Source organism: Lagopus leucura, unplaced genomic scaffold, assembly GCF_019238085.1.
Source record: "Lagopus leucura isolate 7727_CA_CO unplaced genomic scaffold, USGS_WTPT01 Super-Scaffold_100159, whole genome shotgun sequence".
Lineage (NCBI taxonomy): Eukaryota > Metazoa > Chordata > Aves > Galliformes > Phasianidae > Lagopus > Lagopus leucura.
Genome location: NW_024962335.1, coordinates 34,598,600 through 34,622,085, shown reverse-complemented (window position 1 = coordinate 34,622,085; position 23,486 = coordinate 34,598,600). Strand labels below are relative to the sequence as shown.

General features: G+C 38.0%; 1 protein-coding gene across 1 annotated transcript; it reads right to left on the bottom strand.

The window, feature by feature from the left end:
• Positions 1-5,801: 5,801 nt before the first annotated feature.
• Positions 5,802-20,956, bottom strand: KLHL42 (kelch like family member 42). Its single transcript, XM_042890210.1, has 3 exons — positions 20,088-20,956; positions 12,761-12,954; positions 5,802-10,904 (listed from the first exon to the last, which is right to left on the bottom strand). The coding sequence occupies exons 1-3, from the start codon at positions 20,954-20,956 to the stop codon at positions 10,462-10,464; spliced, it is 1,506 nt and encodes a 501-aa protein (XP_042746144.1). The 3' UTR covers positions 5,802-10,461.
• Between the last annotated feature and the right edge of the window lie 2,530 nt (positions 20,957-23,486).

The window sequence follows — 23,486 nt, the reverse complement described above, 5'->3', positions numbered from 1 at the left end:
AGTGACCTACATACATACATCACTAAGAAATCATTAAACCCATCTTACCTAGGATGTAGAGCCATATAAAATTTGATAATTTATCTTTTTATTTTTCAAATGATAAGATTATTTTAGTTTCTCTGTATTTCTACATGCTGAAACTGTTTAGTTTGCAATTATGCAATCAAAATCAGATCAAGTCAGAGTGGTTTTTTGGAAAAGGGAGTTCCAGATCTCTTTCAGAATAAACTTCTCCTAAATTTAAAGGAAAAGATTTGCAGAGATAATAGTGTAAGAAAGATTTTTGAAGTAACAGCATGCTTCAAAGCATGTAAAAGCTCATTTGTATACACGTATACAGACCAAATTAACCAGAAATGATTTGCAACCTTCCTTCAGACTATCAGCAGCTGGACAGATGAAGCTCTCAAAGATTCTGTCACAAATTGTACCTTGGCACCATGGCCAAGCAGAGCTGGCTGAAACTTGTGCAGAAAAGAATTTCACTCTTAGCTTCAGTTTGTTGTTACCACTAATGAAGAATAATTCCTTTCTGAGCTTGAAGAGCAGCATTTATTTGTTAAATAAATAAATAAGTTATTCTATACAATCTATTTGACGCAGCACAGTTGAAGTTGTCAGCTACCCAGAACAAGTCTGCTGTGACATACTCACAGGGTTGTAGGAATGGAAAACATCTCTGCCCCTCCAATCTAGCTACTTTAGGAATACCATGGCATAAAACAATAATTCACAAAGAGTCTTCTGCTGTGAAGTTCTTACTGCTTCTTTATTCATAGCTTTGCACAGCATGGAGAACTGTGATGGTAAAGCCTCTGAAATGGCTTTTCCAAGAAAACCAAAAAACACTTCATATTATTCTTCAACTACCAACTCTCCTTAGCATAACATCATCTAAATAAATTTTGCAGTTGGCAATTCTGAGAATCCAAAAGTGTTATACCACATGACATTAAAAAGTGAAATCAGCTCTACAAATCTGATATACAAATGAATACATTTTTTCTTCCAACAGAAGGTTATATTTTAAATGAATGATGGTTAGAAGTGCAGTAAAGAAATTGGGTCCTAACTGTTCCCAGTTGCTGTTGTCAGAACATAATGGAGAGATGGAAGTGCAAGGCTGCCCCCTCTTCCAAAAATCATCTACAACATGCACAAAATTTCCCTGCCACAGAAAACGTTAAGGGATGGAAGAGGAAAGGGAAGGGTGACAAAGGAAAAGACATCTGTTAAAATCTGATAAAGGAAACTCTATTTTAAACAAAGTAAAGAAACTGATCGAAAGAGGACCAGACTCAGGACATAGCATTAAAAAAAAATCATTTGAATAACTATAATAGTTGAAGAAGCTTTAGAGAAAACCTACGCAAAAAAAGTGTGCATCTGAAAACAAAATCTTCTTTACCACAGTATTGTACAGATAATTTACAGAGAAACAGCTACTTCTGTTTCTCCGCCTGTCTCTTCAGCTGAATATGTACTCCCTTTATTGCTTAGCTGAATACTTAACTACGTCAATGCTGAGTTGTTTTCCTATATCATAATATTCTTGTTTACTAATTGCTCCTCAGTAGCTCCTAATATACACATACAATATATTTTTCAATCTCTTATCTATTTGTATTTTGTTGAACAAAAACTATGGAGATTTGGGCTGGAAGAATTGCTCTTCCACACTGGAAGGAGGCAAGTCCTTTACTGTTTTGGTCCAGATAACGTGGGTTGAGGGAGACTACTCAAATGAATATTTTCCATTGAGCAAATAAGAGTTTTGACACTAGTGTTTTCAGTGTTGTAGAGCATTAATGAGAGGATGGTATTGAGAGGTCCTTAGTAAAATTTAAAAAACAAGCTCTGAGTCACTGACTATGAATGCCGAGTTAGAAAAAATTCTTGGAAGGCAGTAAGTGCTGAACCTTGCAGAAGTGTCTGAAATGTAATGTCCTGATGCTTAGGCATTGTAGGTCATACTGAAAGACCTCTACACCTTTTTCATAATTCTATGTAAATTTGTGTCAATTGAGCTGTACCTACACTGGGACACTAAAAATAATGGCATATGCTGTACTCCAGTTCGTATTTTCTTGGCATCAAAACATGTCCTAGATCTCTGACTTCATTTGATGCTGAAGTGTAAATGCATCTCAATTTGACAAAAAGACAGTTAAATTTTACTATTCCAGTGCACCACCCATGCTTGCTATGGAGTCTGGAAGTCAAATCCCAAACTTGCTCTCTCTGAAAAAATTTTTGCAACTGCTTTTAAGACCTCCCACAGAAATCAGGAAAGAATTAATAGGCTGCTGAGTTCCTAGCATGCCCCACCCTATGGCACCTGAAAGAAGCAGTTGCTAGATCAACAGAGTATCTTGACAGAGTGAATGTCCTGAAGCCGAGAGAGCCTGCACCCTATTAAAATCTCCCTGTGGTGAAGGCCTGACAGAAAACAAGTGATTTTTCTGGCTGTCGGTGACTTAGGGTCCTTGCTCTTGCATGGGAGGAAAGTATTACCTTGTTTGTTTGTTTATTTCCTTGTTTTTAACTTCTACCATTGGAAGAGAATCAGCAGAATGCTGGACCCAGAAGGGGGGAAAGAATTTACGTTCTTCTAAGTTTATTTTGGATATCAGGAGACATACAGAAAGTGGAACTTCTCATGAAAAGCTGCTGGCAAACATGATTGTGGACTTGAAGGTGTTGGAAAGTAGATGGACCAAGTGAGAATTCACAAAGAAGCAATTTCAGAATTCCTATCGCATTACAAGGAGTATCCCACAGGGTTCCATCTTGGGACTGATACTCTTTATCATCTTTACCAGTGACAGAGAATGATGGGATTGCAATTTTGTTGATTACATACAAGTTTGTTGATTACACCAGGCTGAGTGGTGTGGTTGATACAGCAGAAGGAAGGAATACCATCCAGAGGGACCTAGATAAACTTGAAAGGTGGGCCCCTGCAAACTGCAGGGATGGTGAGGTGCTGAAACAGCTTGCCCAGAGAGCTTGTGGGTGCCCCATTCCTCAAGGTCTTTAAGGCCAAGTTCAATGGAGCCCTGGGCAGCCTGATCTAACACTTCATCTAGCAGCTGGAAATCCTGTCTTTAGCAGAGGTTGAAATGATCCTTGAGGTCCCATCTAACCCAAGCCATTCTATGATTATGCTACTTTGAAAAGGGACGTTCTAGGGCCATTATGGCCACACTGATTAACAACAATCATTCCTTAACAGTGAAAATAGTCTCTATACCTAATGTTGGATAGCAAGTTCCAAAGTGATCCACTTTCCTCAATGAAATAACAGCGCTGGTAACAGCCATGCCCAATTCCTCACCGATAGACACAAATATAGCAGGTTGTAGGACAGAGGGAAATACTCTCTTGTCACGAGCTGTTCGATAAACATAAAAGCATAGACCTGAAGTGGGTTGCTCTCAAACTGTTCATGGAGCTGTTTTGCATTGCATGGTTATCTGCCAAAGTTTCAATTCTTCTGCAAATAAATCTTTTGTATCCGTATATTGACTACATAAAACAAAAATGATGGGCCTCTGTTCCACACAGAATCTTGTGGCGTATTGAAGTGTTGGATCTGTCAATGCTACAACTACCTATACACAAGATTTTTTTTTTTTTTTTCCATTTATTTTATCAGAGACATTGCAGAAAGAAAAAAAAAACCAAACAAACCTCATAGTATTATAATCTAAAATAGAACATGTTCACCAGATATTCCCAAGGAAACATAATTCTCCTGAATGTTTAGAACCAGTATATTTGAAAGACTTGTGTGAACAGAGGTAAGACAACACACAATGCAGATGGGGTATATCAGAGATCATACCATAAAAAAATTCTCCAAGTTTTCAATGTATGCCTCTTGTTTTCTCAGCCAACTGCAAAATTAGCATCTTTTCAGAGTCTTTCAGAATTATTTAAGTCACTGAAATATGTGTCAAATTCAAAGCTGGTTCTGATTTACTAAGATCAAAAGGCTTTAGATCCAGATCTATTAAAAATATTTAAAAAATAAAAAAGTCTTTCTTCAAGCCCATTGTGCATTCACTCCTAGATATACAATAGGGCTTCTGTAATTCCTGTCGCATTTATTATTACATGTGTTAAGTGATAGTATGTCACGAAAAATCATAAACATCACTCAAAGAGATATACTGAAGCTGAAAGTAGGTTTCTGGACCTGCTAAAGCAGCAGTTCTGATAAGAGATCATATTCCGAAGAACAGTGTATTCTTACCTCATCACTAACATTTTCTTCCAAATGTTCATATGCCTTACCAGAAATTATTGTGGTTGAAGGAGGAGAGGGGAAGAGGGAAAAGGCAGTTGTTACTTTAAAAGCATTTAAAACTTCTACTTGCTTCCACATTTGAAAATTGCTTATGCCTGGAGGTTAGAGAATGGCTATTTCTACGCATCTGTTTTCTGACTTCATATTCATCCCCACCACCCTCAAATAATGTTTTTATGGGCTTCAGAGCAGTTATGAGTTGCTAATTTATAACAGCGAAGTACACATTTCAGATTACAAAGTTCTGGTCTTCACAATAAATCAAGGCCCTACCTGTTAAAAGGCAAAATTTCTCTTGCATTACTAAAAAGACGATAGAATGCTATACCAGACATATACAGTAAGCCCAGTAGAAAAAAGAAAACTACAGTAAAAATTCCCAAAGATGAAAACAGAGTCCCTTTGATATCACTTCCAAATGGCTGACTGCTAATAGATTTTCTGATCTCAGTAAATAGTGTAAATAATGAAATTAGATCAAGTTCCAAAGGGGAATAAGTAACATCACTTTTCTACATTTCAAGCTGTGGTGGCTGAATTCTTCTTGTAGAACAACAGATAAGGGTCTACTATCTTTACTCTGCATAAATTCCGTGTACCAAGACCATTCACTAAGTACAATAACATATTCAGAATTCTAAATAATTGTGTTTCAAATCATGACAAATAAAAGCTAACCGGAAAGTTTATAGGTTAGGTAATTTTGAAGATGTGAGAACTTGAAGTTAGGAAGATTCCTGGAAGGAGGATATTAGGTTATACTAAAAGCTACATAGTATTTATGAGTAAGATGCAGAGGAACTCTTCATATTTACAGCAATCTTGAACAAGAAGGGCTAGAAATAATTCAGAAACAGACAGAAGCTTACAACATACAGAAAGTTGACAGTTTCAGAAGAAATCCTATGTCAGCAGTGATTTGTGTATCTCTTAATTCAAAATTGAGTATTCCAGTACAGTAGAAGCAATGAATTTAAGGTTTGCCCTGGTAAAGTATTTCTTCAGCTACAATGGCTGGGTAAAATCTTTATAGGCAAATACTGGTGGAGTAGAGTGAACTACTTAATTTTGGAAAATTATTTATAGAGGGCTTCTTATCATAAAGGCATACCCTTAGAAACATCTGGAAAATATCAGACAGTGGAAAACGAACAATAAATCAAATAATCACAAATTCCAAACAGAATATGAAGTGAGGGAGTGAGGGATTAAGGATTCAGAGAGTTTGCGTTTATTGTTAAATGGTACAAGTTTCCATCAAACAGAGAATGCTCAAGAGCTGAGCACCTTTCTTACCTATCATGTATGTATTACTTGAAAACATACAGAAGATAATTGGATACTCTAAAACTGGATGTTGTCTAATCCGCCTTCCACTAGAAAGAAACAGTAATTGCAGTGATTCATTTTCTTTTTATAAAAAGATTAACAGTCTGTATTTCAGTAGCGAAAGCCTTCTAATTAAAATAAAGGAACTGAAACTTACTTACAGTAGAAAATACTGACATACTTAGGACATTATACATGTTATTGATAATAGCAATTAGCTTCAGAAAAAAAAAAATCATAAAGAATGCATAATTGGGATAGCAAGTTAAAAATGTGGATGCGTTACCCAAGTAGTTCACAAAATCCAGACTCCATCCTTCCTTTGGTGAAAAAAAGACATTATTACACTAAAACAGGCTCTAAGTTGATTAGAGAGAGAACATACTCTGAGAATGTGTTAGTACTGTAGAGAAAAATGTTTAGAAGTTCTTTATCTCATCTTTTATTCATGTTCATAAGTAGGTATAGGGAGCCACCCTTTGGTCATTATCGTAAATGCAAAATCAATATAGCATACTATGGATGCTGACAGTTCCCACCCTTAAAGGACTTTTGGTGACTCCTTTTAAGTTCACTGGTAACATTGACAAGTATCCCAGGGATTGTCACTGGTTTAACATCGTTTACAGTATGTACCTTATCTTATAGGGGTGACTGTGATGATAAATCTCTGCTCTTGTAGGTCTTCAAGCATGTTGTACACTGTCATCACTGCACTCTGTGACTTTCACGTTACTGATATGGGTCAACTTCCACACATTCTGAATCTGTAGCATTTTGCACTAAAATGATGATTAAATGGGAAAAAAAAAAAAAAAAAAAAAAAAAAAGTAGCTTAGTAGACTTAACTTTTGAGAGCCAATAATTGAATAAATGAAAAAAAAAAAAAAAAAACTTGAGTAACAAATCACTTTCTCATCTCAGTGGCTGATAGACACAGACCAGTGAAAATGAGACTAACAAAAAGAAAAGGCCAACAAAGTGTTATCACATGATTTCATCCAAACAGTCTGGACTCTGATGTAGGACAAAACACTCAAATAATGGAAAAAATATTCAGGCAAAGAAAGTTCAGCTGACAGGGCAGAAAGAGAAATCTATGGACATTGGCCAGGGAGATTAAACTTAAGCTCCACATAACTCTTATTTCACATTGAAAACCACAAACCATTCCTGGAAAGGAAGAAACTATTATGCTCTCCCTTATGCTTGATGTGAGCAACCTTTCTAAACACTTCTCTATTTTATGGGAACGGACTAAAGTTCCCAGAGTTTTCCATTTACCTTTCCCTCAGGACTTAGAGGCTGTTGTTCTTCCTGTTATTCTTTCTTTCAACTTGGGATCATCCTTTACTATAGTCAGCTGTTACTGGCTAGTATCAAGCAGACTCAGTCCATGAAGATGAAAAGTGGATATGCAAGTACTGGATAACCAAGCCACAGCAGGAAAGCAGTAGTTCTAAATTTGGATACAGTCTTGAGAACACCAACTCTAAGAAACTTAGGCAAACTGTAAGCTAGTAGGTGACAGAAACAGAAGAAACAGATAGGAAATAGCCATCAGCTCAAAATGAAGATAGTTAGCAGAGACCAAAATGAGGTTACTAGTTTTCTTCTGTCTTGCCACTTTCTATCAAACAATTTTAACAACCAAGTAAATAGTTACTACAAGCAGGATATTTGTTCTTCTTCACACCTTCAAGAGATCTCACCAACACTGCCACACCACAAAAACCAGGTGTCCCTATATGATCAGCATTCCTACTCGGGTGTTGTCTTGGGGAATGAAGACACAAGCAGGTAGAACAATCTCTCCAAGGCCACACGGTAAGTTAGAATGTGGATATCAGGATAACACTGAAGAATTTTGTAGCTGGTAAGATCAAGTATATCTTACCAGCAGATAAGTGTAGAGCAACTTACCTACACTTCAACTGTTGTTTTTCAGATGCTTTTCTGTCCATAAAATAGGATTTTTTCTCCCCACCAAGAAAGCAAACACAGCACACAAAATCACTGAACATTTCCAATGGCTAAAAAGCAGCTATTAAACTACTCACTGCTAGTAACTCTAAACCATTTTTTCCTTGCCCAGAAGGGCAGAAACTGTTCAGCAACGTCTTATGTGGAACATTACAATGTTGGAAAGAAAATAAAAAGGGCAAAGGACAGCCATTACAGGTAGGATTTTTTCTCTGATTTACAATATCCATTGCCTATTTTTCTGTAGTTATTTTTGCTTAAAAACCATATTCATTTCAGCATATAGTTATACAGTCCACTTAGCTTAATTAGTTTCATACTACTCAAGTCAACATCAGTTTTGATTTGCTACTGTAGCACAGTTAATTGCCATTATTGATAAATTTGCTCCACAGATTGACTGCACTGTCTGATTGCATTTACTTTTCTTTAGAAAAGTTTGCAACTGCATTTATGCAGTTTAGAAAACCGTATTTTCCTTCTCTACATTTGAGCAGGTTCTCCACATTTTTGCACGGTCACCTAATTATCAGAAGCTGAAACCAAACAAATACATAATTCTGATTTCAGATGGCCTCTCATGAAAAAGACCACGTTAAAAGCACCATATCACAGCTTTTATAATAATGCCTGCTCTACAAAATAGATGAGTTTGAAAGGATTAGACATACTAAACTGAAAGTCTGGAAATGGGAGTTCTTCACAGATAATTTGCCAGGTGAGAGAATGCCACAACTCAAATAAGATTTCCTCCACTATTATTAATCTGAATTTAATAATGGATTATAGTAGGGTAGCATACACGTAAATGAAAAGGGAGGAAGTAAAATAATGTGGATGAAATAATTTATAACCAGACAATAGAACAGTGCTTATATTTATTGTAAAACACTTATAAAAGTTAAAAACAAATCACTTAAGAATTTTAGGAAAGTCACCCTATTTCTTCATTGTAGAAAAGCCATTTTTTGGTCTGATGCAACTGTCATAACACAGCAGCAGCTCAGTGCATGAAGTTTTCAAAGGAATGAAAACTAACAAATAGACAAAGGCTAAAACTCGTGAAATTCATGCATACAGATGAATGGCAGACACTATTTGGGGCTTAAGCATAACATGCTCTGCCAGACTGCAAAAATACCACCCAGAAGGTTAATTCTGGATATTCAAAGTACCTTGGTTAGTGTCCACACTAGACAAACAGAGTTTCCTGGAATTTTCTATTTGGGTTGCTATACATGATCAGAAGCATCAAAGTTATGCACCTAAGCACAAAATGTGTGAGAGATAACTGTCTGATAGTTCTTTTAGCTTCAATTTATTTCAAGACCATGGAAAAGATGGGAGTTAAAAGAACCTTGAGGGAACCATTGCAGTCTTTCCCTTCTCTGCACAACAGGCATCCATTTTCAAAAGTCAATTCAGATTCCTGAATTTCAAAAGGGGAAAAAAATATCTCCCCTTGATAGGAACACATTCAAGTGAATAACATATCATCATTTCGAGAAAGAGCTGGCACAAAATCAACATCAGTGCAATCTGTTCAACATATACCTAATCCGGTTCTCTCTTTCCCAAAGGCTGCAGTTGTGAAACCTTCCCATGATAACAACCAAGGCCTTCAGGAGGAAGGAACCTGTCAGCTCCAAAAAGAAAAGAGTCTCAAGCAATACGGAGAATCTAGGAAACACAAATGAGAATCTATGGCGGCTATCCCCTTACGTTCTTTGGAGAAACTAACAAACTTCAGGTAGCAAACTGGTTATATCTATCAGGCTACTGGTAAAACAAGAAAATCAACATCCACATGCACCTGTTAGAGCTGGTGTCATAAGGAAGTTGTTTACAAAATGAACCCTGCCCATCAAGTGATTCAGTCTCTTCTTTTGCCCTAGGTGACTGTTATCAAGCAGTAAGTGCCTGGTGCAGATTCACGTCAGTGTGTACTCATGTATATCTTCCTACAATGCAGCTTGTTGCTAACACCTGTTTCTTTGTTTCTATAATTTGATTTTTAATATTCAGCACTGCAGAAAACAGGATAACTAAAACTGAATATCTTCTGGAAGATGAGCGAACTCCTTCATTTGAATTTGCAGACTTTTTACCTTTGTCATAATGGCAACCATAAATTCTGCTAACTGCCATTAAAGCAGTGTGTAAAATCCAGACAGAAACCTCAGTCTCCAGGTAATTCTTCCCAGTCCCTCATGAAGCATTTTATGAAAAAAAAAAAAAAAACAGGGGATGTTTCTTGGTGATATCTACTTGCTAGAACCCTTGAAACTCTCACTTGTGACTGTAGAAGAGAGAATAACATGAGAGTGTAAGCAATTTTTAACATTATGCGTTCAACAGAAAACAGTTTGTGTAAAAATTGTATTTAAAAAAAATTCCTTTTTTGATTTCTCTTATATAAAGTATTTTACCTAGCATTTATTTTATTTAATGATATTCACTTTCACCATGTCTACTCTCTCTTCTGCGTTGTCTATAATGATGGAGAATAAAACGAGAATAACCAGTTTTGCCTTTGGAACTATATCCTTCATTAGTTACCAACATAAAAATTTATGTTTAAGTTGTAAACAATATTTGGTGAAATTTAAATACAAAATAAAGGAAAATTAAACTGAAACCTTAGAACCATTTCTAGAGCTATTGCTCTTAATAATGGATTTTGAAACCTTTTAAGAGAAGAATCTGTATTTTATACCTATGTTATGCAATCACATAGGTATTACATTCTGAAACTGGAATTACACAGAGGGAGTAATATGTCTTCTGAGAATGATTAATGAGCTGCAAAGAAAAACCTGATGCCATTACACATCTCACACATCAGGCAAATACATAGAACAGATCAGTATGTTCTGTCCAAAGGCTGGAAAGCGTCTCAGTGACTCCCAACTGTCTGTAAATATATTGTACTTCAGAAAAACACGGTGCTCCAAGCTCGTAGATAGAGTAATATCCCTACTCAATATATAAACTCCATCGTTGTGTAGAGTGCAAGTCAAGTTAAGACCCGACTTTGATGCGTTCTCTTTGAGGTAGAGCCATTCTTTGGTAGCAGTGTTATAAGACTGCACAGTTAACACATCTTCACTTTGGCTGGACTTTTGGTTTGGTGCAAGTTCATGAATACAACCTCCTACTAGATAGATCGTTTCTTCAACAGAGACCATCTGTTGTTTCCGAACATGGACATCACAGAGTTCAAAGTTGGTCCAAGAATCAGAAGTAGGACAGTATTGCAAGATGTTCATATTCCTGTCTGAAACAGAGGAGAGAGATTTACAAATAAATAAATGGCACTTATGGAGGAGTATTCTTTCTGTTCATGAACTGTACTAGCCATTATTATGGACAGTGCAAAAGGGTAAGTGACAGGGAAGAAACAGATTACTGAGAACTGTGAGTCTTTGTCCCTAGTGATAAAGCTAGGACATTTTATTCTACCATAGCAGGAAAAATTCAGCTGCTGCTGTCCTATTGAATGATGCAAATGATCTGGTAAAGTACACTTTAGCAGCACAAATCCTAGCTATTACCTAATAATTGTGATTTTGCCTCTGATTGACATGCAAGATATTTTTAATGAAAAGGTAAATTTGAACAACACTCTGCTTGGTGATCACAGATAAATCAAATTATCATAATAATTGTATGCTTCATTAATAGCTGTCAAGTGGCGATTTATCATCCAAGCTGAACTTTGCATTTCAATCCACAAATCAAAGTTTTAGAGAATAACATTCATAAAGCCAGCTATATTCCATCAAGAGGCATGGATAACCTAAGGGCTCATTTTCAGTACCTCATAAAGAGAGAAATGCACTAGGTCAAACTCATTTAGAGACCAGGTAATCCATGCAACAGTACCAAATGAAAGTAGAGAGAGAAGCTGAAGTCCTATCTCTGCTTCAGCTACAACTCATTGGATGTGTTTGCAACACTGTTATCCTGCAAAATTGTTACACTACCTCCCTGATTTTACTGCAGGGTAGTCCAGGGCAGCATCCTCATTGAAGGCTTCACTAAATTAACAAAGAATGCACTTGAGCTTTTAGCTAGTAAATTCAGTTTCAACCTCCAGAGACCAGAACTTAAATACAAACCCAAGTGACAAGTGGTAACAGGCTTGCAGACTCCAGTTTGGTTTTTCAATAAAATCCGCTCTGTATTACAAGCTATTCTGCGCAATGACCTCCAGACGAACTCCAAAGTGGAACAGCAGATGGTGACACACTAACAAGTTATGTAAGAGCACAGGTATAGATAGCCATAAATATAACTGTCATAAATGAAGTTCATGAGCAGCATGGCTTTGCAGGTGCTGCTACAGCATTTTCTTGCACTGTAATGACCTTTGGTCATTGCTTATTACTCATCTTCCTGTACACTTAATCCACATTAAATAAAGAAAAAAATAGGAAACATATTAACAGTGCTATATAAAAATGCTGATCAAAAATCCACATATAAATGATCTTTGCCTATAAACAATGAATAATTCCCTGACTCATTAGGGTGGCAAAAAAAAATTCCAACATTCCTGGAAACATTAAGTTCCCATGTCTTTCCACAGCAGTAAACTTCTGAGGAAAAAATGGGATGCTACTATTTGAGACAAGGCACATGAAATGGAACTCTGTGATGTAGCCCTCATTTACTCAGTACATAGCCCAAGTTTTTTTTATATGCACAGGAAAACAAAAACAAAAAACAAAATGCTGTATGAACTGTAACAAATATTTAAAAGTCTATATTGTTTATATTGTGCTTTTCATATTTTTCCACAAAGGTCTACCTGTTGAGACCTTTCTTTCTACTCTATGACCAAAATCTAAGAGGAGGAGGACTAAGCTGCATTCTGCAGTACCAACTGGTCTATTTTATCAAAGAGCAGAGTTGCAGGTTCAAATACCAGTTAGTCATATGGGAAATTACAGACAGCTATCCAGTTTTCAAGTACCTATGTTTGGCATGCAGAATTACAGCTCCTAGGTACAGACTGTGAAAAAACCCACAACCTGATGCCAGTACAACAGAACTAATTTTTTTTTTATTTCATTTCACAGGTTTGTTCCATGACACTAGTTGAAAATAATAATAAAAAAAGCTTTCTACCTCGTGTGGTGTATCCTCCAATAACGTAAATCTTGCCCTTGCACTCACAAGCTGAGAATTCTGCAAGAGGATTTGGCATGGATGCTACAAAACTCCACCAGTCATTTTCTGGGTTATAGCACTCCACATTGGAAAGGGATTGACCACCAATGGCATAGAGTTTTCCATTTACAGCCAACAGCTTAAAATTTGACCTGAAAGACAAAGATCACAGCACTGAAATAGGTTAAACAAATGTACAGAAAAACAGAAGAAAGAAACTTCTTCCCAATCAGGCTCCAACACATTTATCATCACATTGTATCAATTAATATTTTACAGAATCTGAAGCGTCCAGTGCATGTCCAAAATTCTGTAATTACACTTTAATTTTTCAGGACAGCAAACAGTGACATTTTGATATAAGCGATGCTGATGCTGAGACTAATTAATATTTTATTTTGGATTTCAGTCTATGGCAGTTTGAGCTGTAAATGTTTCGTTAACTAATCTGTTTGGTAGATGACTCATTTTTAATACTGAAATACATTTTACTGAAGTACCTTTAGCACAGACAAATATATTATGTATACAAACACAGTCAAGAAGATTATTTCAGTTAAAATTACAGAAATTTCAAACAGGACTATCAAGCGTAGGAATGCATACACATTCTGTTATACAGTCTCTTTAATAACCTCAACAAATAAAAATGTAATGTGGTAAACACTGAATTGCATCCTGCAATAGAGAAAAGAGAAACTCCTGTACCTCATTTAGCACTAATTTAGACTGCTAAAGACACTTTCCATCCCAATGAAGGAAGATGTATCTGTAAATTAATGTTCCATTCATAGCTGAACAAAATACACTGCACTTCATAGACGATGATCTGTTTTTATTTCTTATTCTACTTAATTAGTTTGTTATCTTTTATCCATAACAAAGGGTAACAGCCCAGTTACTGAAGTGCAAGAAGCCTTACGTCTCACAGTTTTAAGTCAATATAGAAATAAGTAGTCTGTGGATAGCAGAATGCAAGCATGGAGGATCTGAAGTTCAATCTGTCCCTTTTGGCTGTGGAAGACGGTCTCATAAAGTCTTTCTTCAGAAACAGTCCTGCTCACAAGTCTATGCCATCGTCTAAGCAAGGTTATTCCTTCTGTACTGCCCATCTCAAGCCAAATCCACGAGATTTTACCACACAGTATCCTGATTAACTAAGTGCATGAAAGTCATTGGTGTGCAACAGATTAACACAAAAACAAATGGGGAACTGCATTATATCTGCAAATCTGTGGTGCTTTAGCACTGCACTGGCCTGCTGAGCTGTAAAGTAAATTTCATTCCCCATGAATCCAAGATCAAAAACTTACCACCAAGCAGTTTTGCAGGGTTTTATCTGGACAAAACAAACCTCTAGCTGCAGACTGTTCTGCAACTTCTTTTCATTAAATGTATTCGGGGAAAAAAAAAAAAAAAAAAAAAAATTGTTTCCAGATGGAATCATTCTGTTCCTGTCATCCTGAGAAAGCTTTGAAAACTAAAAAGATTCTTTGAAGGAATTAATTGCCCTTTTTTTTTTTTTTTTTTTTTTTTTTAATGGTGATCAATTGTGGGCACAAAATGAGGATAATCATTTCAAAAACATAATTATTTTTAAAGTAATCTATCTCTTGTAAGACTTATGATGGAGAAAAAAAGTCCATAAATTAGCAGAGACAAAAAAGAACAAACAAACCACCACCACCACCACCAACAACAACCCAAACCATAGTAAAACTTCATTTTCCAAACATCCTTTAAAATCAACATTAGAAAGTCTGCAACTTTGTGTCCATGATGGAGATGGTACAGGGTTTTTGGCTTACAAAATGAGTTCGTACACACAGAGACGGTGTTTCATTATTAAAATTTTCTAGTAACATTTAATATGCTAATTGCTGCAAAAGTAATGCCTCCTGTTTATTTCTGTAGAACTGCAATAGATTCAAAGAGAACAATAACACTATTTGACAGAGCAAATTCTCAGCTACTGAACACCTTTTTTCAACATGGTCACCACCACTAACTATGCGCTCTCCAGCAATGAAAAGGAGCATGCATGCTGCACGTATATGGATTTTTATCCACACCAACAGAAGTGACACACTGTTGCTGTCACCACTGCTGAAACACACCACTCACCACCTCACCGTGCTAACATCCATTGTTTGGTCTCCATACGTTCAGCAACCCTCAATGGATGTCAACTAGGTGCCATTTTTTCCTGTGTGGAGGAATTCAGTTTCACACCTCTGTTTCATAGGCACTTCCATGCCAGATGCCATTTTTTCAAACTGTTTCCTTGCTGCCATCTGTCACACGGCAACAAAATTTAATGGCCTATTATCAGGAAGGTTCAACCTGTATAATGTCTCTAATATGAGACATTACTTTCAGAGTAGCACTTGTACATGCTATAACTTCTAGAAGATAAGACATGAAAAACAAGTGTCCAAATACATAAGAATTCAGGTTTCCTAATTGACACTCACTTCTCTGGCAAGCCAATAATTTTAACTCCTGCTCGAGTGATTCAACCACTTCCAACATTCATTAAAATGGATGACAATCAGTGCAAGTATCTCAGATTTATGGGATATGTTACTCAAAAGCTGCAACAAGTACCTATTAGCACGCTTTACATGAATGTTTGGACAACAGCCCAATACGTTATGAAAAACAACTCCCATTCACCTTTCCTTGCCAGTAACAGCAGGTGTTTTTATGGAGAGAGAATATTAAGAAATACTTTGTGTGTTTTTACACTCTTAATGTGGTGGAGAAGCTGGAAACAACAACAACAAACATGGAGCCAGCTCTCTATAACAAGCTCTCCGTAACAAGTGTTCCATGGACTACAGCTTGGAAACAACCAAGCTTAAAAGTTTGTCAGATTCAGCCGTGGTAACTCCACTCACTTATGTGAGTTACCTAAACTCAGGAACATGAAATACTCTCTAGTGATTATCCCTTCTTGTTGGGACATGGCTACGTCTTCTAAAGATGTTCATTTCCTCTTGAAAGTTGTCCCAGGAACACAATCAAGACCAGGTTCTACAGCAGTTCAAATTACAACTTTTTTCATTCATTAAAAGAAGTGCAGAGTGCTTCATGCAGGAAGGAAAAAGAATCTAATGTACAAGGACCAAACAGTCGGAATGCATAACTTTCCAAACATTTTGTGAAAAGTGTAGGTTGCTCAGGATTGCATTAACAACCATATAACCTGTCTATAAGAGACCACTGGCTATGAAGAAGAGAGCAAGTCCTATTTTGTTCACTGACAGTGACTTTACTCATTTAGTATATAAGAAGTTAGCTTAGAAATTTGAGAGGATTTTCTGATCAGGGAGGTAGCTAAGTATGGAAATAAGTTACTTCCAAAGCACTTCACATTTATTGCATGAACTATTCTTTATACATCCTTTATATGACTGCAGAACACATTGCTTCCATACTTGAGCTTTGGAAGCACGGATGATATATTTGCGATAGATGTGACATGTATATTTTTTACCTGAAAATTTTTGGAAAAAACTATTTTCACCCCCAGCAAAGTGCAATTTTAAAGGGGAAAAAAATGATTAAAAAAACCCACACAAACAAAGAAAGAGGAAGTCTCCTAACCCATTACCAACCCCTAGGAACATTCTCTCTTGCATTCCTGTAAGAGTCCCCAGAGTGGCAGCAGTTCAGGCAGAGATGGCTCACAAAAACCATATTCAAAGTGCACGTATATAATCTCAGCCAGGGGCTTAAAAGGGTCTTCCAAGACTAGAAGATTTATCTGCCATGAGAGTGCTGAAAGAAAATAAACATGAAATACACAGCTGTGACTGGAACATGCAGTAGAAATCCTATATTATTTCTACATGGTCAATTTAAGCTACTAGCATAAGAAAGAAAAAAAAAGAAAAAAAAAAGAGTATGGAAAGGTACTGAAATACATGACTTGAACCTCAAATTTCCTTATTACCTTCCTATCCCCAAAGACCCCAAGTAGTCTTAGGCAACCTTTACATGAAGTTTCTTCCTCAAAGAAGTCCATGTAGTTCTCTGAAGACACTACTCCAAGCACAGCAACATCTCTAGAATGAAAAAAAAATTAGAGATCTAGAAACTATGGTCTGTTAGGGATTAGCTATGGCTGGCATCAGATTTAGCCTCAGATGATGAGAAATTCTTGGCTCAGACACCAGCTCCCCATGAACCTGGGCAAATTATTTTATCTAATTTTTGTACGTAAAAAAAGGACATAATATTTTCTCGAATTTACATGGGCATTGCAGGAATAATATATGGGAGCTACCTATTATAAACAAATTTAAAATGATTGTAGTAAAATCCCTATGCCTAGAAAGAACTAAAAGCTACAACACCAGCCAGAGTATTCAGAATACATCTGACAGTTTTTTTCTATATAGAGGTAAATTGGGAATATTTCACCTATGCATGCATAATGGATCCCAACATCCTCAGTTTCTACATTATAATAAAGCAAATAGTTAAAGAGTTAAAGAGTTAAAGTTAAATTTTAGGATTCACAAGTTCTTTGAGGGCAAAATACTTGATTCAAATGAAATAAACACAGTTATATCCATAACTATATCCATAACTCTTATTCTTCTCATTCTTCTCTTAAAGCCAACACATGGTTCCAGTCACAAAGGCCAAATCTAAATACTGCTAAAATGCTGTCTGAAGTCAAACCCACTTCAGTGAGAAGTAGAACTTTCTCTCAAGGTATGTAAAAGACACACCCACAATATGTAATTGTATCAGCTGACATCAACTAACTTGGTAGACAGCCAAACAAGCCAATCACCTAAGCAGTATACTAGGCAACTGCCCTGCTTGTTTTTACTGCAGCACAACAAACTAAAAATGCAATATCAAGCAAACTACATCTCATCTAATCAGCAGACTGGAATCAGTGCTGCTCCTGTTGAATGTAAACACTGAGTACAAAAATTCCTTTCCCCTTCTTATCTCCCATAGCACAAGCCATCCTTTTTTGGATTTTGGCCACAAGCTGCTCAGCTGGTCAATCTGGTAGTTTCAGAGAGTTGAAATGTTAGGTTAGAGAAGCTAAAAAAAGAAAAAAAAGACTTCAGGGTTGAGACTCCACAAAGATGTTGAAGTTAACAAGTTTTATGATGGGATTAGTAGAGTTTCCATGAAAAAGATTTCCCCTACTCTTTATCCATGAAGCTACATCCTCATTAGCTGCCATCCAGCCTAGAAGGCAATATGATGTTTGCCCCTTTTAGCCTGCAATTGCCACACTGAAATGTAAGACTGGTGACTATTTCAAAAAATCTATTTGCATGCTCCTTTTCCAACATAAATTGCCAATATGAAATCCCATGCTGAGTAACACCTGCCAGGTGTTATGGGCTTAAAGATTGTTGGCAAGGTAGTGCAGATGAAAATATTAATAAAAGGAGAAATCAATCATTTATTTCTTTCATGTAATGACTATATATCCTAGAAAAAATGGGAAAGTGTGAAAGCAAAAGGCTCATCTAGAATTTGAACAGTCAGGTAATAAAGTGGAAAAAAAAAAAAAAAAAAGGGGCCTTTAACAATACATTTTTAAAACCTCTCTCATTTGCCATGCTGCAGAGTTATTTCACATAGTAACACCTACCTTGTTATGGACACCATGCAAACCAATACCAAAATTCATAATTTGATCAAAACAGGGCTTCTACACGAGACACTGATTGATTTGATCTGTCATTCTTTTCTACTGAGTCTAACGTGCTTTCTGCAATTTTGGCAGGCAATGCTGTATAGACCAGGCCTACCAAAACAGCTCAGTCCCCAAAGGTGCCTCCAGAGATTACTGCACGAAATACACACACAGAAAGAGGTGTTCACAGCGTTTAAAAGCTAAGCACCTCATAGCAGTTATTTGTACAGTGTCTTCCCAACAAACCAGACACACCCTATGTTTCCAATCAATTCCAATGACTGACCAGGTAGGCAAAATTTCAGCGAATTTCTCACAATGATAAACACAGGCAGTGAAAGAAGCTTGAAGTAGGAAATTGTTCATTTTAGGTCGAACCTCTGTTTTTGAAGCATTTTAGCATGCAAGCTCAACTGGAAGAGAAATTACAGATTTACTACACTAATTCAAAGCATTCATGCCAATGGTTGGGGTCTCTGGCTGCTACTTCAATTTGCTGGACAGAAAAGAGAATTTTCATTCTTAAGCAAATTCTAGACTCCTTACTTACTTCAGCTCTGATTCTGATACAGAAGAAAAAAAAAAAATTAAACACTTTTTTTTCTAAAATGAAATACCTAGAAAATTTATTTTTGATGTTTTGTTTCAGTGAAGCAAAAGCCTGTATTTTGATGACTCTTCAACACAACTAAGACCGAGCAGCCACAGCCTTTCCTGGGGAGAAGGACTCTTCTTGGGTCTTCATCAACACTAGCTCCCTAAACAAGTTTCTGAATAGCAACTTCATCAGAAACATTAAAAGAAAAATAAATAAATAAATCAAGATGCTGAATGTTTACTAGGTCCAAATAATCTCATAAATTGAGAAATTTCTGACTATCTTCCTGCCATTTTTTTCTGGCAAACACTTCACAACAATGCAGACCTACGAAACAATGAGATTTTTATAAAAGTACAAACTAACAGCAATCTTTTTCAGCAATCCCTAGCTCTGATGGACTGAACACCTCTATTATGAGTAGTAAAACTTCTTACCACGTAGAGCACTGAAGCTAAAATTTACAAAAAACCAATAGATTTTTCTTTTGTGTTGTTTTGTTATTTTAAATAGAATTTCAACTACCAGTACTGATGGCTGTTTGGAGAGAACGGAGCTCCTAGAACACTATGATTTAAAGGAAAAATGGGAATCCACCATTACTTTACACAGAGGTGAAAGTGACCACATATGGCAGATGGCCACATCTCAGTCCTCAGCTGATGCCTAATTCCCATTTCCCCACAGCTGTGGCTTCAATCACCTGCATTTGCTCACAGTCCCATTCTCCTCACCCTTCCTATAGCAGCACCCTGTGCCACATTCTAGGGTCACCAAGAAGCAGAGAGGCTGCTCAGCTGTGCCACAGCTGGGGGGCTGCTGCCAGCAAAGCCAAAGCCTTTAGACTGCCATGCTACTGTGAAACCCTTCAGTCCTTCCCATCACACGGTGCAAGAGACAGCTCTGAATCACTACTTGTAAGGTTGCGTCTGTCCAACTCCAGGTGACTCAGCAGTCTCTGTTTTGAAAACAGACAGGGACGCATGTGCACACCAGGGTGCAGAGGTTACCTCTTCTGGTTCATTGAAGCCAGCTGACTCCACTCATTTAGGCAAGGGTTGTAACAATGGGCAGCTGAGATTTCCTGACTGGTGGTGATCCGGTACCCCCCAATGATGAAGAGATAGTTGTCCAGCATGGCCGACCCATAGCCTCGCACGTTCACCAGATCTGGAGGTAGGTTGTTAGCCAGGGGTAGCCACTGCTCTGCTTCCTCGTTGTACCTCAGCATGGACCACGGGGCCTCTGGCTGTGGATGACAGCCTGGGGACAGGCCCAGGGATGAAGTACCCATGAAGTCCCCAATGGCCACCAGAGTGGCAGTGCCTCTCATCCGCCTCTCCTTCAGGTGCTGTTGAAGAGCGTGAGGCAGATGGAGGTGGGTATCGGGCCTGCGCAGCACCTGGTGGTAATGGGAAGCCATGAAGTCCAAACAGGCATCGTGCAGGTCCTGCAGGCCATAGACCTGAGCCAAGTGGTGTAGCTCCAGACAGTTGCCCAGTCGCACCTGGGAGAGCAGCAAGCGCAGCAGGGGAGTGACCTGCAGGTAGGAGGCAGCCTCCACCAGCTCCTCCAGCAGAGGGGGCTCCTCCTCACCCTCCTGCTCCAGCCAGGCCAGGCAGGAAGTGTTGATGAAGTCCAGCACCAGCTCGAGTCCCAGCGCGCTCAGCCCTCCGCGCAACAGCTGCTCTTCCTGGCCCTGCCCTGCCTCCCGCATGCCCGAACGGTACAGGGCTCGGAAATAGTCGCTCTGTTCGATCAGCTTCCTCTTGCACACCGGGTAGCACTTGTCCCCCAACCGGATCTGAACCACTTCCTCCCCACCGCCGACTCCTTCCCCCTCCTCTTCCTCCATTCGCTGTCGCTCCGCAAGGGACATCGCGACCCCCTACAACCCAACCCGGCCGCTGCCGGCCCCAGCCGGCTCCACCTCTGCCCCGGGGATCGCTGCCGGGTAGGAGGAGCTGAGGCGGAAAAAAAAAAAAAAAAAAAAAAAAAAAGCCCTAAAAAGGGAACGCCGCTGTGCTCAGCCGCCTTGCTCCGCCCCCGTGAGCCCGCTGCTGGCCCTCTGAGAGCCCGCTGCAGGGTGGGGAGCAGCTGCTCGCCTCCTTCTCACACTGCCTGAATTGGGCTGGTCGCGCTGCCCCAACCCGCTGCCATAAATGTCCCTGTGGTGAAGCCCTACAGCGGGGGGAATGTTCTGGAACGTGGGATGAAATGCGTGTGACCCTGAACAGCTAAGGGGTGGCGGCAGCGTGATTCGCTGCTGTTCTGCGTAACAAACACAACGAAAAGAAACATCTTTCACTTCTAGTTCCAGGATTTAGTAACTCTTATTGTGCTCCTCTTGTACAGGTACCAGCTCCTCCTTTGGTGTATAGAGGCACTATAACCTTTTCTGCTATTCTGTCTTTTCTATTTAAGCTAAGTTCCAGGAATAGGAAATACGTGTTAGTCACCAGAATCATCCCCAAGCAGAGCCCTGATCTTGTTTGAATAAGTAACCAAGGAGTTAATAGCTGAGCATCTAGCTTCATGTTTAAAGTGGCTGCTCTGGTGCTGGCCTTGTGCATGAAGCACAACGGAAGTGGTTGTTTTTTCTTTTTCTTTTTTAAACTTCTGAAACAGGTGATGCTGTAATAAGTACTCTTACATAATGACAATTAATATAAAAGGCTTTAACAATCTATTCTCCTTTATATATATATATATATCTATCATTTTCATTCTATGCATTTCTAGTCTATAGAGTTGTTTTTTTCCTTTCAGCATTAACGTGACTTATCTCCAGTTACTGCAGATTCTGTAGATCTTAGGTAAATCCCTTCTTGCTCTGCTCATTTCTCCCAGTTGATAGAACTCTTCAGAATGTCTGGGTTTGGTTTGGTTGATTATTTGCTTGTTGTTTTTTCATTTGTTTTAGAAAAACAGTTGTTTGCTTTTTAGAATTTCCTCTGAGAAATGATCCTCTCTCACTTTTTTTTTTTTCTTCAGCTACTTTATCCTAGTCCATACAGGTGATATCAATGCCAAGCTCAAGGTTAAAGGTGTTATTTTCTGCCAACTTTCACAAAAGCATGTATGTGTTGAAGTAGGGTAGATTTCTCTTCATTTTTATTTTCCATCTCAGTTCAAAAGCAAGATGATGCAAGTGCTTTAAATGGCCTTTTTTGTGATATGAAATCCTTTCAGTCCCAAAGCAATTTCAGCAGTTTCAGTGATATCATTCACAACAAGCTGAGGTTCCTACCTCTTCAGAAGAAATCCAATCTATACATCCTATTGCACTATAATTCCCAGAGCCAGACGTTTCAAGTCATTGTAATGGTTAACATCCTACATGTAAACAGAGAGCTCATGCCTGTTAAGGCCATTAAGATTCCCTCTGGAATACAGTGTGATTGCCAACATGGTGGTATGTTTGCCATCTTTAGACATCTGGTTTGGAATCTCATATGTTTGATGTACTGGCAAGTTAGCTACTAATTGGTGAGTGATTTTTTCCATGTAGTGAGTTATGATAAGTTCTGTTCCCTTCAAGTAAGAACACCAGCACCTAGATAGTATATTTCTGCTGCTGCCTTAGTGTCTTCCTGTGTGCTTTCACCTGTCACTCTGCTAGGGATTTCAAGCTCACCTTCCATGAGGTTTTTATTAGACAGCATTGCTTCTGTAATGTACTAATAGATGTGAGTACTTTCTTCCCACCACTTCTGAGAGTGCTGACTTCTGTAGTTCTCATTGTAGGAGTTGCCATATGCACAGTGAGACAGCAGCACTCCTTACTAAGTAGCCACTTGTGCAGAAAGCCTAAATCTGTTTCCTCAATCTATGGTTTTTCCTAGACTGAATCTCAGCTACCTATGTTTTTATCCATGCTTTAGGACTCGGCAACTGTGTTAAGTCAGAGCACACTGACAGGGTAGATCTTCTGCTCTCTTACTATATTAATCTGCGTGCTGTGTTTACGTGGTGCTAATGCTGCAGTTGTATCAAGGTAATGACTGCCTTTTTGTTCCACATTTGTACACATAATTTGATCTGTCTCCCAGTCCACAGCTATACTGTAGTATATATAGGTATATATATATATATATATATACTATATATATACCTATACTTTTAGGTATATATATATACTATATATACTATAATGTAGTATATTGTATATACTACAATATATATATACCTATATGTAATATATATCCTGCTATACTAGAGTCAAAGAAAAGGTTTTGCTGTTTCACTAGCAGTCATCTTAGTTGATCTTAAGAGAGTAAGCAATGTATTTTTCACAGCTGAAAATGGAAATCTCTAGTGCTAGAGCTACAAAGTCAAAATCTGTAGGCAGTTATAAAAACAGGCGTGATCTTTGAAGCAAATATGAAAGACTATAGCTCTAACAAGTT